The sequence below is a fragment of the Andrena cerasifolii genome, chromosome 16 (genome assembly GCF_050908995.1).
Source record: "Andrena cerasifolii isolate SP2316 chromosome 16, iyAndCera1_principal, whole genome shotgun sequence".
In the NCBI taxonomy this organism is placed as follows: Eukaryota; Metazoa; Arthropoda; class Insecta; order Hymenoptera; family Andrenidae; genus Andrena; species Andrena cerasifolii.
The window spans coordinates 774,600-787,844 of record NC_135133.1 but is presented as its reverse complement, the minus strand read 5'-3'; the positions used below and the strand labels follow the sequence as shown (position 1 = coordinate 787,844).

Genomic DNA, 13,245 nt, shown 5'->3' with positions numbered 1-13,245 from the left:
GGTCCGTTCACGACAACAACCTGCTGATAACGGCACCCAGGAATACTACACCCCGGTTCGTCCACTACTAACAAACTATAACACACAATCTCTAATCCTCGGCTTCGCAGCCGCCAATCTTATTGCCCTCAGTCTTCGTTCGCAGCAGGACCAACATTGAACACTGACAATCAGAGACATGCAGTGAGTGTAAAAAGTATACGTACAGCGACCAATTTAAAGCAAAACTTTGTATATCCATGTCAGTAATAAATTTTTACGGGAAAAAACGATTATTACATATTCTTCGATATTTGTAGAATAGATCTTGTATAAAAAAAAATTTATTCCCCTTAAGGGAAGAGGACACTGAAAAAATCGCGATTTCCGACCATTTTTAAGAACTTTTATTTGCATTTTTGGCAAGTCTGAACCCTTGTTCAACCGTACACAACATGGTTTGACACTCAGTGTTGCCTTTCTACCAGAAAAACCTATTTTTCCAAAACCTTGCGGAAAGAGCCGAAAACCAAAACCTTCATTTTTCGGTATATTTCTCTATTATTTAGCTTTTTGAGTATGTTCAACCGCGGGCTAGTGTTTTGGGAAATCCAAATTAACTGCGTGGCCTTGATATTGTTTATTTTCACCAATGGCCAAAATGCGTTTCACGATTTTAAAACGCACGCGTGCTCTGTAACAGATACCATTTGACCACAGACGAGGTATAGAATAGACCTATCAAGCAATGTATTTTTGTGTCGCCGGTTTAGGGGGTCCTAGGACCCCCTTGCCATTTTAGTGTCGCATGCAACGTTACCGGTGAAGTCTCAAAACAGATTGTAACGCTACGCGTGGTAGGAAGTAGAATTAAGCACGAGTAAAACTAGTTTATGTTTTGAGAGTCAATGCCCGCGATTTACAAATGTTTCTGTTAGAGTAACAATTTAAAAATCGTCTTATGAACATATTTCGTTCAACGGAAAAGAACGGAGGAAGAAAATAAAACGATATCACATTCGTCTTTTAACCTTGCTGTCCTATTCCGGTTTATTTAACGCAAAACAAATTTATTTAACATACAAATTTATATAAACAACATTATTTGTGGAAGACATGCTTTCATGATGTAACGTGGAATACCTCGCAAAGGAATTGTAACTTTGTATATTTCAATAAAATGCTGAAGCAGAGAGGACTTTAAAAATTCTGAAAAACTCAACAGTTCCAGTATCTCGCTGAAATATTCCAACTTGCACTTATTCTTCCATCTTAACACTATATTCGTATTCTGGGGTTCGGTAGGAATAATCGAACAACATTTTAAGTTACATATTTTATTCTTACATTCTACCATAGTATTGCAAGTTAAAGAAATTCTTATATACGACTAGAATATTTGACAATCGCAGCCATCGGCTCGGTTCTCACCGATTACCAGGTCTCACCGCGAGGAGGTTGCTGCGCTTGGAGACCCGTAGAGAGATAGATGGAATCAAAGTTCCATCGATCTCCCTGTACACGAAGCCTACTAAACCAAAGAGATGGATGGAAACAAAGTTCCATCGATCCCTTCGGTTTAGATATAGAATCTAGGGAACTGCCAAGCAATCACTCGATTAAAAGAAATTCAGGAAAGAGGGAAAGGCGAAGGGTAAGCGTGAAACAAGTATTGGACGGCGCAGTTCCTACCACCCTGCTGTCCAAGTCGAAAGGGAAAAGCGCTCGGCGCCTCCCAGACGATTCCTGTTGCTCCGATGCGACTCGTCAGGAGCAAACACTTGACCTGACTCAAGCCGTCTAACACGGAGATTGGGTAATCGAACCGGGTGACTTACGCAGGCAGTGTACCAAAAGGTGCACCCCCTACGCCCGAAACTTTTCCCTTTGGACAAGAACACCAAGGGATGAAACCGATCCACCCATACCGATTCCATGCTCAGTCACTTGCTTCCGCAAACGGAAGCAGCGGTAACCTCCTCATCACAGATGAGGAGCCAATAAACGAACAACAAAGTTAATGATTTAGTGACTGCTTGGCAATTTTACATGGGACCTTAAATACTTCATACTATAATAAATTAGCCTAGGCTTCCTTAGATGTCTTCTTTCACTGTCACTTTGCACGATCACTTTTCACTATCACTTTTCACTAGTTTCTTTTTAAATATATTGTGTTATTAACTCCATTCCCCGAGTAACGGTGAACCTGAAAAGCTGAAACAATCAACTACTATATGTTAGTAACGGCGTGGTCAGCCTGGAAAGAAATTAAGGAAAAGCTTATTGAGTTGGAGACGATCGAGATAATTTCGACCAACAGCAGAGCACGCACGAGCATGCAAAACCACCGCAGAGATAAGTACTTGAAGGAAAGAGCAGAGAATGTAGACCCATCGATGAGATGCATGACAGAGTGACAGAAGTCACAAAAAACCATCGAAGACATCGACGAGATGAAATGAATCAGAGAAAACCATCGAAGACATCGACGAGATAAAATAAATCAGGAAAAACCATCGAAGACATGAAATGAATCAGGGAAAACCATCGAAGACATCGACGAGATGAAATGAATCAGAGAAAACCATCGAAGAAATTCACGAAAATGAAATAAATCATTTAAACCCATCGAAGAAATGCATCAAATAAAATAAATCATGCAAACCCATCGAAGAAATACACAAAATAGAACGAGTCGCGCAAAATTCTCGAAAGTATGCATGGAAATAGGACAGATGATGGAAAACGACCGAAGAAATCAGATTTGACATTCGCAAAACAATAAAATTTTATATGACTTACCGAACCCCAAAATTTCATCAGCACCAAGCGAATAAACGAACCCAGGCCAGAGGGGCGAGAGGCTGGCGGAAGAACCAGGGTTGAAATCCTGACCAGGTCCCCAGCAAGTTCAGCAGTTCCGAATGGTCCAGGTGGCTCGGCAGCTCCGGGGGGAGGGGGAGGAAGAACCAGGTCCCCAGGAAGTCCAGTGGATCCAGGTGGCTCGGCAGCTCCAGGGGGGAGGGGGAGGAAGAACCAGGTCCCCAGGAAGTCCAGTGGATCCAGGTGGCTCGGCAGCTCCAGGGGGAGGGGGAGGAAGAACCAGGTCCCCAGGAAGTCCAGTGGATCCAGGTGGCTCGGCAGCTCCAGGGTTCCCGGAGGTCCTTCAAGTCCGGAGGACCGACGACGACTGAGTACATGAAGATCTGTGAGCTCCTTATGTAGTCTTCGAGGAATGATGTCCCCCGATCAAAACAAGGTCGACGGTTAGTTACAATTGCGAAATCCAGCGAATTCTTCGGCAAAAATGGATTTTCGGCTAAAATATCCATTCCAGTAGCTATTGCTGTGACAAATAATGTTAACAACATTTACACTAACCGCCCAGTATAAATTATTATTAACTATAATCGATAGAACTCGAGATATCAAGCAATTTGTAACATTTGGCCTTGGATTTGCAAATGATTTTCTGCGCCGACTGAATTCTCTTTTATTCTCAATGTTTAATCGTTCGATACATTAATGTTAATGCTTATACATATCACGTAGTATTATTTATAATGTATAAATACGTTTTAGTCGAACTTAGTGTAAGTGAATAGTTGCAGGAATATTTGGAGAAATATGAGTGAGATACTTGTTTCTCCCCCTTAGTTACTAACATCGGCGAAGTATAGGCTAAAACGATAGACCTATCACCTTATGGGAATTCGCGTTCACATCACTAACACGTAGAGGCACGGTACTCTATGAAACACTTTTTGGCAAGCACAGGCACTGACTCTACAATCGCGTTGCACACGATTACAAAATCATTTTCTGTTTTTAAACATCCTTCAGTTTCTGAAAAAGTCTTCTAAGTAACGGGTTTATCTGAATGGAATCCTGTTAAATTAAAAGGCCTCCCACATGGTCCAGTAATCGATGAAATTAATGCGCGAATTGAGAAATCACGAGATAATATGCACTATGCCATGCACACACTTCACTGAACCGATGAATTTCTCAGGGCTAGACAAACTTTTATTTCACAATGCAGGTTTCAAAAGTAACTCGATTTGCAGTTGCATCCATGCACCACAAGACACTCATGCATCATGCAACTTTCTGTGAGACTTTTAAAATTAGATTTTACTGTAAATTTCAGTGTTGGCGGTAAACTAATATTAGGGGCAAACGGAATTCAATTATTATTACTTCACTGGAATGATTAAACAGTGCATTAGAAACTTGTGGGAATATCAGTAACAGCGTGAATTTTTAATACTTTTTTCGGCGCACGATACGTGAAAGGGTTCGCAAGGGTACGCAAAGTGCTAATAAACAATGTCATCTTGCAATTTATAGCTTGCACGGACTTTGAAGAAATGCCATTTCTGAACGCCATAGTGTCTTGATCCACGAAATGGATTTTCGGAGAGAAATCCGCGTGAGTCGTTGACCAACCGAGCCAAAGCATACCGTAACAAAAGCCTACCCTCTTATGTCAAACTCTCTCTCTAAACAAGTCACACGTATACAAGTACGCAACACCTTTCAGCATTTCAACACATTTCAGAGTAGTTGCTGAGTTGGACGCTGTTCATGAACAGAGGTCGCTAAATTCAGTCCTGAAATTATGGGTCGGTAACACAGATTGGGTGGCGACACGAAGTCCCATAAGGTGATGGGTCTATTCTATACCTCGTTTGTGATTTGACTGCGCCTACTAAACTACAAACGCTTTCTTACAAAGTACAGTATGTGACTGACAGTAGATAACTCTCTAAGCGGGCCCAAAAGGGTCAGTGGCTGCCGACAGAGGTCAGTCTCTCCGGGCGCTAGACACCGTATATTTTGAAATCTTACAAAACTCCGGTTTACGTGAGAATACAGAGTGAGATTTTACGGTGCAGTGAAATTAGCTTGTATAAACGAGTGAAATGGACCTCATTAGCCGAAAATATCGCAAGAGTAAGAGTAGAGTGAAGCGTGCTATTCGTTTAGCAAAACAAGCGGCGGTAGCTGCTAAATTGAAGAGAAATGAGCCTGCAATAGATGATTCTTCATCTAGTGCTCATTTCGATAATGGAAAAGAGAAGGCGACTAGTACTAAGAAACTGGAATACTTCAGAAATAATGAAGAAAAACCTGTTTTTGAAGTGCAGGATGAATTTTATATAGTGCACAGATCTACAATTCAAGAGTTGATCAAAAACTGGACTTGCAGTGTTTGCCACTCAAAAATGATTATTCTGGATAGTGACGTACAGGTAAAGTGACCATCCTTCTCAAACATACCGGAATAATCCCAAATTTTCACACTTTTCATCATTTTCATTTTATCCTGAATTATAAACATTTTTTCCCCATTTATTATTACAATGTTACTCTGTCTCGATTAGTTTTCTAACTATAGAAAATTCCTTACACATATTTTTGTGTTTACAAAAAAGTTCTTTATCCCTCCTTGACCTATCATCCTGAATTCAAAAATTGTCTGCAAGATATACCAGTTGTGAGGAAATTATTGGGCAAACTTACACCAGTCCCAGAATAAGCACCGATGAAAGCACAAAAAGACCACCTTTCTTGATAAATAGGAAAATGGTGGATGCTTTTGTCTCTGTGGGAGCTGGTTATGCTGCAATGGAACGATTTGGAATGGAAATCGGTATCAATCTGCTTTCATCAACAGCATGAAAAACACACCTTGAAAAAATTCAAGCAATAAATAAAGAATTCAAGGAAAGTGTTCTCCGGAAGTCGTGCCAAGTTGTGAGAAACATGCACACTGTTGATGAAGGTGAAGTGCTCGATACGCAGATGTCATTCGATGGATCATGGCATAAGAGAGGACATACTTCCCTTCATGGCATCGCCTTTGTCATAGACATAATGACAGGACTCGTTGTGGATTACGAAGTGATGTCAAAGTATTGCCACATGTGTGCGATACGAACAACTGGATTCGAAGCAGATTCACCAGAATTTGTCGAATGGAAGAAAGTACATGTGGAAATAGGAAAATGTCAGGTAAGTTTTGTGTATGGATATAATTTTGATATATCCATAAAAAAGAAAAATATGTATTCGCATGTATATATGTATATGCACGCATTTATTTTTTTAGGTAAATTTTGAAGGATCCTCCGGAAGGATGGAGATCGCAGCTGCTGAAGCAATGTGGAAGAGATCCATGGAACATTGCAACATGCGATACACCACAATGTTATCAGATGGCGATGCAAAGACCCACACCCATCTTCAAAGTTCACAAGTGTACGGTCCTGACATTGACATCCAGAAAGAAGAATGTGTAAACCACATTGCGAAGCGCATGGATACTGGCCTTAGAAATGTTGTCAAAGAGTGGCGAGCCAAAAAAGTGACACTTGGTGGCAAGGGTGAAGGCACACTCAAGGAATCTACCATTGACAAATTGACAACATATTACAGGTTATAAAGCCATTGTTGAAAACATATACTTTATCAATTTGATATTTTCTGTCGGGTTGCAAAATTTACTTCTAATGTTACAGAAATGCTATTGTAAAAAATATGCCAAATGTAAAGGCCTTGGAAGATGCTGTGATGGCTACTTTAGATTACTGTAGCTCTACACACAGCAAACCTAACCATGCCAGATGTCCTAAGGGCAAACAATCGTGGTGCTTTTACAATCGAGCAAAAAGTACTAGACGAAAACCAATGAGCCACACACACATGTCACTCAAGCTGTCTGAAGATGTCGCCACCAAAGTGAAACCCCTGTACGAAAGACTGTCAAATGAAAATTTGATGGCACGTTGCTGTAAGGGAGGCACTCAAAATGCAAATGATTCTCTCCATACAAAAGTGTGGAGATTCTGCCCAATGACAACATTTGTATCGAAGGCAAGGCTTGAAGTAGCTGTGGCACGTGCTGTTTCAAAATTGAATATGGGTTGTGTAGCCTCATTGACAGTGAGGAAACAAACAGCTGGGGAAGTTGTATCTGAAACAGCTATAAGTATAGCTAGAGACAGAAACAAGAGAAGAGAAAACTGCAGTGCACAACAGCAATCTGCTACAAGAAAGCACTTAAAGAAGAAACAAAACACAAAGAAAATTGCTGCTGAGAGGAAGAGACGTAAGATTGATGAGGATGTGTATCAACCAGGTGGATTTTAAACTATACATAAAGGAAAAATGGTCTGGAATTTACTCTTTAGATTTAAAATGCATTTATCTCAAAACTTACTTTTTTAATATATTTAATATTCCTTGCGCAAAGCTGTTGGACTGATTCTCTTGCAGCTTGGCATGCTTCAAGAGCAACACGAGACCAAAAAAATTGTGTATCGGCATGAAGAAATCTGCAAAACTCCTTACGCTGCGCTTGCTTTTCCTCAAAATTTTGATCCAATTTTGCATTGTTGACATTTAATTAATTCAATAATTTTTAGCTTAAAAAGTATGAGACGTAGAAACTTCTCGATACACAATTTTTTACTTTACTATGGACCCTTCTTCGCTGCAAAACCTGGAGGCTGTGGCATCACACACTTTGCGCAAGAACATTTTTGAAGTTATGCTTGAGTTTTGTTACGTAATGTAAATTCTATGAAAAGCAATGATTAAAACTGAGTTCAGACTGGCATAAGGGCTTTACTTCAAACCTACTTCCTTCCCTTAAAAGGAATTCCGCATGTCTAAAATATTTTCGGATTTCTAAATTTCAGTGTCCTCTTCCCTTAACATTTACAAAGATATTAATATAAACAGATAAACGTGCAGAAATGGACGCGCAAAAAGTATTCGTATAGTTAAATAAAGAATTAATAAACTATGGAAATGAACTAAATATTTCATGTTTTAATAGTTTGTGAGATTGCCTTTTGATTTTATAATAGCTTTGAAGCTTATTGGTATGGAATTTACTAAGCTGGATGTTATAGCAGGCTGTATTATACTCTACATTTCTAGCAGCGCGGTTTTCAAACTTTCTTTAAATGTAATATTATGATTACGTATTTTTTTGTCCAGATAATCCCATAGAACATCTATGGGATTGATATGTGGTGATTATGGCGCCGTTTTCAAATATTTTGGTGTGTTATATAAAACCCTCTGCCCAGTATTATATGCAGAATACTTTTGGATCATTGTCATGGGTAAATATAAAATTGTCATTAAGTCCCATTTTATTAGCACTAGCATGGATGTGCTTGTTCTGGATGTCAATATAAACTCTATGATTCATACTACCATGGATGATGATTCCAATCCAACGGCATTCATACAGCCCCGGCCAAATGCAGAACCCCCGCAGTATTTCATCGTAGGTCGTGAATTTTCTTGTTTGAACTCTGTATTCTTTTTCTCCATACTGTGAAGTGTGTTTTGCACCCAAATATTTCGAATTCACTGACGCAAACAAATTCGAAATATTTGGGTGCAAAACACACTTCACAGTATGGAGAAAAAGAATACAGAGTTCAGAAAAGAAAATTCACGACCTACGATGAAATACTGCGGGAGTTCTGCATTTGGGATATATAATATTTTAAATAGGGAATATTACCCCAAAAACGCCAAAGTCTGGCCAAAAGACCTCCTTACTCTATGTGTTATGAGCTGCCTAATGTAATTCATTTATCGAAACAGCTGTCTAATAGTAAACACAGATGTATTTACTATTAGTTGCTCGAAAAGGTATATCCCTATTGCTTATTAAATGGGTACAAGGTTCGTGTCACGGCAGTCACGTGACTGTGGATGCGCCACCATGAAGACATCACCCTGTACCCCACCACCAAAAAGGGGTACACATAATAGGACCCCAAAAACAAGAGCAGTTTCAAAACGCCGCATTGAGACGAGCAGTCATTATTATAATTTGTTCACGCGCAGCAGAATATCCCAGGATACTCTTGTCCTTTCCTGGTTTAATTAAGTGTATTCTATTATTAAGTTGTTTGAAATAAATGTGTAATTAGTGAACCCAAGGGTGTCCACATCTCTTCACATCATAACAAGAGTAATGTTATAGGAGTTAAAATGTCTGTTTCCAGACGAGGAATACGGGCAGAAGAACGTTTCCGTGATGCTGGACGGCCAAGAAACAGAATTGGAGATCATCGATCATCCAGCGGCAGAGATGTCAGTGAGTACCTATAGAGCCTAATCGCTTAATTATTTTCACGGCAAAGAGGAGTTTTTGCTATTCGTTCGATTATGCAAACTCCATTTTGTGCTTTCCACTCCCCATACAGCACACTCCGTTGCCCGAAGCTTGCAGGAAGGTTCCATGGGGGTTGCCGTGGAATGTTGCCCCGGTGCGGACATAAGAACCTTCCTGGAACATTCCAGCAATGTTGCGGTGAAACATTGCACATGGAACTTTCCTGCAAGCTTCACGGAACGTTCTGGACATTCTCTGGCAATGGTCACGGAACGTTCCGGACATTCTCTGGCAATGGTCACGGAACGTTCCGGACATTCTCTGGCAATGGTCACGCAACTTTTCGGACATTTTACAACAAAGGTCCCGCACTAAGCAGGGTTCGAAAACTGTTATAATATCGATTTCGGTTCTCCAAACGGTTATAAAGAACCTTTATTCTGAATAACTGTTATAAAAAACCGAAATTTCCAACTATTATCTGTTTCGGTTACGGTTCCTATTTCCCTCCTCATATGTGCAGATTACTGAATATGTGCATATTTTTTACAAAATCCTTATGGAAAAAGGAGAAACATTTATACACACCACTGATTTCTTAAATAAATCACTTACACATTTTTACATTCACACACACTATATTATTCAGAGTAGGAAGTTAAAATTTTCTCCTGTATATTAGGTTACGCTTTGTGTAGACGATGTAAGCTCAATTGATGTATGCTATATGTAAATTATGGGGCCATTCCCGTTTATAATAATAATAACACGGCAACGGCAACGGCAACGGCAACGGTTAAAAACAGATCGTTTCGCAAGTAATAGATATGAATTATTCAAATTAAGGAGCTTATTTTTAAGTTAAAGTAACTAATATAAAATATTTTATGCTTATTAACCAACCGCAATTGTTTAATTATTTACATATTTTTGCGCCGGGACGTTTCCACCGCAGGCCACCCCGGCGCAAAGGAGTAGAAGAATAATTAGACGGACGCACACACGATTGAACTATATTGTTACACAGATCAATAGTTTACAAATGTGCGACTCGTACGTCCGAACGCAATGGCGTTCGGAGAAGACCGTCTTCTTGTCGGCCTCTTGAAGGGAGCCGACCTTCTTCTATCTTCAGCTGTGAGTACCAGCAGGCTATGCACGGGCCTATTACCCGGTGCTCGCAACAATATATTTCTTTGCTTTCTGTGCTACAAGCTTTTATTTTTCACACAGTTTCCTTGTAAACATGCATATACTGTATAACTTTCATTTCACTTTCCGTTCAATTATTTAAAGTAATGGTGATTGTTATTTTTTCACTGCTGCGCTTCAATGCACACAGTGATTGGCGTTACATGAATGCTGTTTTTAATGAAGCCATTTTTCATGACTAAAATAATTTATTAATGACCTTTTATAGATTCATTTATTGGAGTGAAGCTGCGGAAGCAATATTGCGATAATGGCGTTGATATTATTAAATAAATTAATAGAGGTCTCTGTACCAGAGAAATATAGTTGGTACGGAAAATAGCAAAAACAATCATTCAGTACATTCAAACATATTGTAAAATTAGCAATGAGTAAGTAAATTTATTATTTATCACATTTCAGTACATAAAATTGTAAAATTGTAAAATGAATGCATGTATTATTCCAGGTTCATTACACGCTGCATGCAGTACATTTTAGGTAAAGAGGGCAGAAGAGCCTGGAACTCCACATACGCGGACTTGGGAAGTTTCACCAGTGCCAATACTATTATTTTTATTAAAATATATGAATATTTAATTGTCAATATTTATTGTACAGTGCCAATAATATTATTTTTATTAAAATATATGAATATTTAATTGTCAATATTTATTGTAATTTAATCAATTTTCCTTACACTTTCTATCCTTTCTGTAATGTCATACAAATTTTGCCGAAACAACATCGCTGTAAAATCTGCGAACAGTTACGGGACCATTGCTAGAAAATTTCCGGAACGTCCCGTGACCATTGCTAGAGAATGTCCGGAACGTTCCGTGACCATTGCCAGAGAATGTCCGGAACGTTCCATGAAGCTTGCAGGAAGGTTCCATGTGCGTTGCCGTGGAATGTTCCACAGGGGCGGACATAGGAACCTTCCTGCAATTAAGTGTGCTGTATGGGTCGTCTCCTTGTATCACGTTTGTTTGGTAGACGTTTGCTCGCTCTCCCGTAACAAAATAACTACTTTGCCCGTTTTAAAAAGCTGAACGCATCTCGGCTCAACATCATATTACCATTATCCGTTGGAGGTTCGCGAGAGTATACATTTAATAGCCTACGAAAACACAGAGACCTGAATTTTGGTCGAAATTGAATTCCTTTGTTTAAATGTTGCTACAACAGATTAGTCGTAATATAGGATACATAACTCCAAAAATTCCTTAAAGAGTGTAAGTCACCCTTGATAGCCATACAGGGTGTCCCACCTAAGACTGGACAGCGCGATATCTCCTAAAGTATTGGAGATAAAAAATTTAAAAAAATATGTAATTGAATGGTTCGAGAGGGCCAATTTATTAGCAGAGACGATTTTTTTATTATTATTTTAAAAGATACGATGGTCATGTTCGGTTTTTCAAATGGAACTATTTTTTTGAACACCTGAGTTGATAGTGCGTTCCAAAACAAATTCAATAAGCTTTAATGTATGCACTTTATTTCTACTGGTTTTTAAGATATTGCGCTTGCAAAATTACTCATATTCACTGGAAAAAAACCCTCAGGAATAGCAAGGACCGGGGTCGGTCTTACTGGCGCCACGGGTGGCATTGCCTGTTGAAACTGATACCTACTTGCCAAAGGTCTACGACAGGGTTCGCAGGCCCAAAAGCTGGACAATTCTTTTCCGTCAGAAATGCTACTTAGGTAGGTACATCTGCGGTATCGAGAAGCGCACCGTTACTTTTATTTCGCAGTTGCGTCTACGCTCGGGTTTTTTTGGGAGGGATGTAAGTTGGATTGGTTAGGTTAGGAGGAGTGAAAGTTGCTAGACAAAATTTCAACCATAGGGAGCAGATTGTATCAAAACCAATCGGATTTGCATCCCTCACAAACGGCTGCTCTCTTGAAGACGCCCGATGAGGAATACGATTTACTTTAATTACAGTACATGTGTGTTTTGTAATAAAGTGTTTCTATCGTCTCCTGAATTCAACAACTGGCATCCAGACATCTACGCTCCTACATTCCACCGGCAATACTGCTCGTGGAGAGACACAGGAAGAAAGGGGGTATAAACACGAGCTTCGATATCAAAACAAAAGCATGCGTTGACGTATTCCGTGCGAGAGAAGGTGGGCAGTGGGGAGGAGGTATTGCTGTGAAGAGGGCCTCTTCAAGAGAGCAGCCGTTTGTGAGGGATGCAAATCCGATTGGTTCTGATACAATCTGCTCCCTATGGTTGAAATTTAGTCTAGCAACTTTCACTCCTCCTAACCTAACCAATCCAACTTGCATCCCTCCCAAAAGAACCGGCCATCCGAGCGTAGAAGCAAGTGCGAAATAAAAGTAACGATACCTACCTAAGTAGCATTTCTGACGGAAAGGAATTGTCCAGCCTTTGGGCCTGCCATTTCTGGCGTAGACCTTTGGCAGGTAAGTATCCATTTCAACAGGCAGTGCCACCCGTGGCGCCAGTAAGACCGCCCCCGGTTTTTGCCATTCCAGAGGGGTTTCTTGCAGTGAAAATCAGTAAATTTGCAAGCGCAATATCTTAAAAACCAGTGGAAATAAAGTGTATACATTAAAGCTTATTGAATTTGTCTTGGAACGCACTATCAACTCAGGTCTTCAAAAAAAATAGTTCCATTTGAAAAACCGAACTTGACCATCGTATCTTTTAAAATAATAATCGAAAACAAAATTCGTTCGCGCTAATAAATGGGCCCCCTCGAACCATGCAATTCCCTATATTTTTTATATTTTTATCGACAATACTTTAAGAGATATCGCGCTGTCCACTCCTTAGTGGGACACCCTGTATAGAGGAAAGGAAATTCTAAGTCGCGTGGGCCCAGTGTGGTGGAAGTGTTAGGAAAATATAGTGTGGTGTTTCAGGGTTAAATACATAAAATATGCAA

General features: G+C 39.7%; 3 protein-coding genes and 1 long non-coding RNA gene across 5 annotated transcripts in view; all 4 read left to right on the top strand.

The window, feature by feature from the left end:
* The window catches only part of LOC143377891 (uncharacterized), a 168,766-nt gene that overhangs the window by 34,157 nt on the left and 121,364 nt on the right, over positions 1–13,245 (top strand). The window lies entirely within an intron of this gene.
* Positions 1–13,245, top strand: part of LOC143377876 (uncharacterized) — a 475,856-nt gene that overhangs the window by 351,789 nt on the left and 110,822 nt on the right. The window contains exon 6 of the mRNA XM_076829675.1: positions 9,021–9,112. Within this exon, the coding sequence (XP_076685790.1) occupies positions 9,021–9,112 (92 nt within the window). The remainder of the gene's footprint in view (positions 1–9,020; positions 9,113–13,245) is intronic.
* Positions 5,487–7,622, top strand: LOC143377881 (uncharacterized). Of its 2 annotated transcripts, XM_076829682.1 has the most exons (4): positions 5,487–6,000; positions 6,098–6,423; positions 6,507–7,158; positions 7,264–7,622. In XM_076829682.1, exons 1-3 carry the CDS (start codon positions 5,752–5,754, stop codon positions 7,135–7,137), a joined length of 1,206 nt encoding a protein of 401 aa, XP_076685797.1. In that variant the 5' UTR covers positions 5,487–5,751; the 3' UTR covers positions 7,138–7,158; positions 7,264–7,622. The 2 variants fall into 2 exon arrangements, with proteins under 2 accessions (XP_076685797.1, XP_076685796.1); XM_076829681.1 differs by having other exon boundaries at positions 6,507–7,622.
* On the top strand, positions 10,323–10,990 carry LOC143377901 (uncharacterized). Its single transcript, XR_013087435.1, has 2 exons — positions 10,323–10,713; positions 10,791–10,990. It is a non-coding gene; the product is annotated as an uncharacterized LOC143377901 (long non-coding RNA).

Bases quoted from the DNA above. Each gene is read 5' to 3' on its own strand.
- LOC143377881 (XM_076829682.1), top strand. From the start codon at position 5,752: ATGCACACTGTTGATGAAGGTGAAGTGCTCGATACGCAGATGTCATTC. The intron at 6,001-6,097 runs GTAAGTTTTGTG...TTATTTTTTTAG, and splicing joins TGGAAATAGGAAAATGTCAG to GTAAATTTTGAAGGATCCTC. The intron at 6,424-6,506 runs GTTATAAAGCCA...CTAATGTTACAG, and splicing joins AAATTGACAACATATTACAG to AAATGCTATTGTAAAAAATA.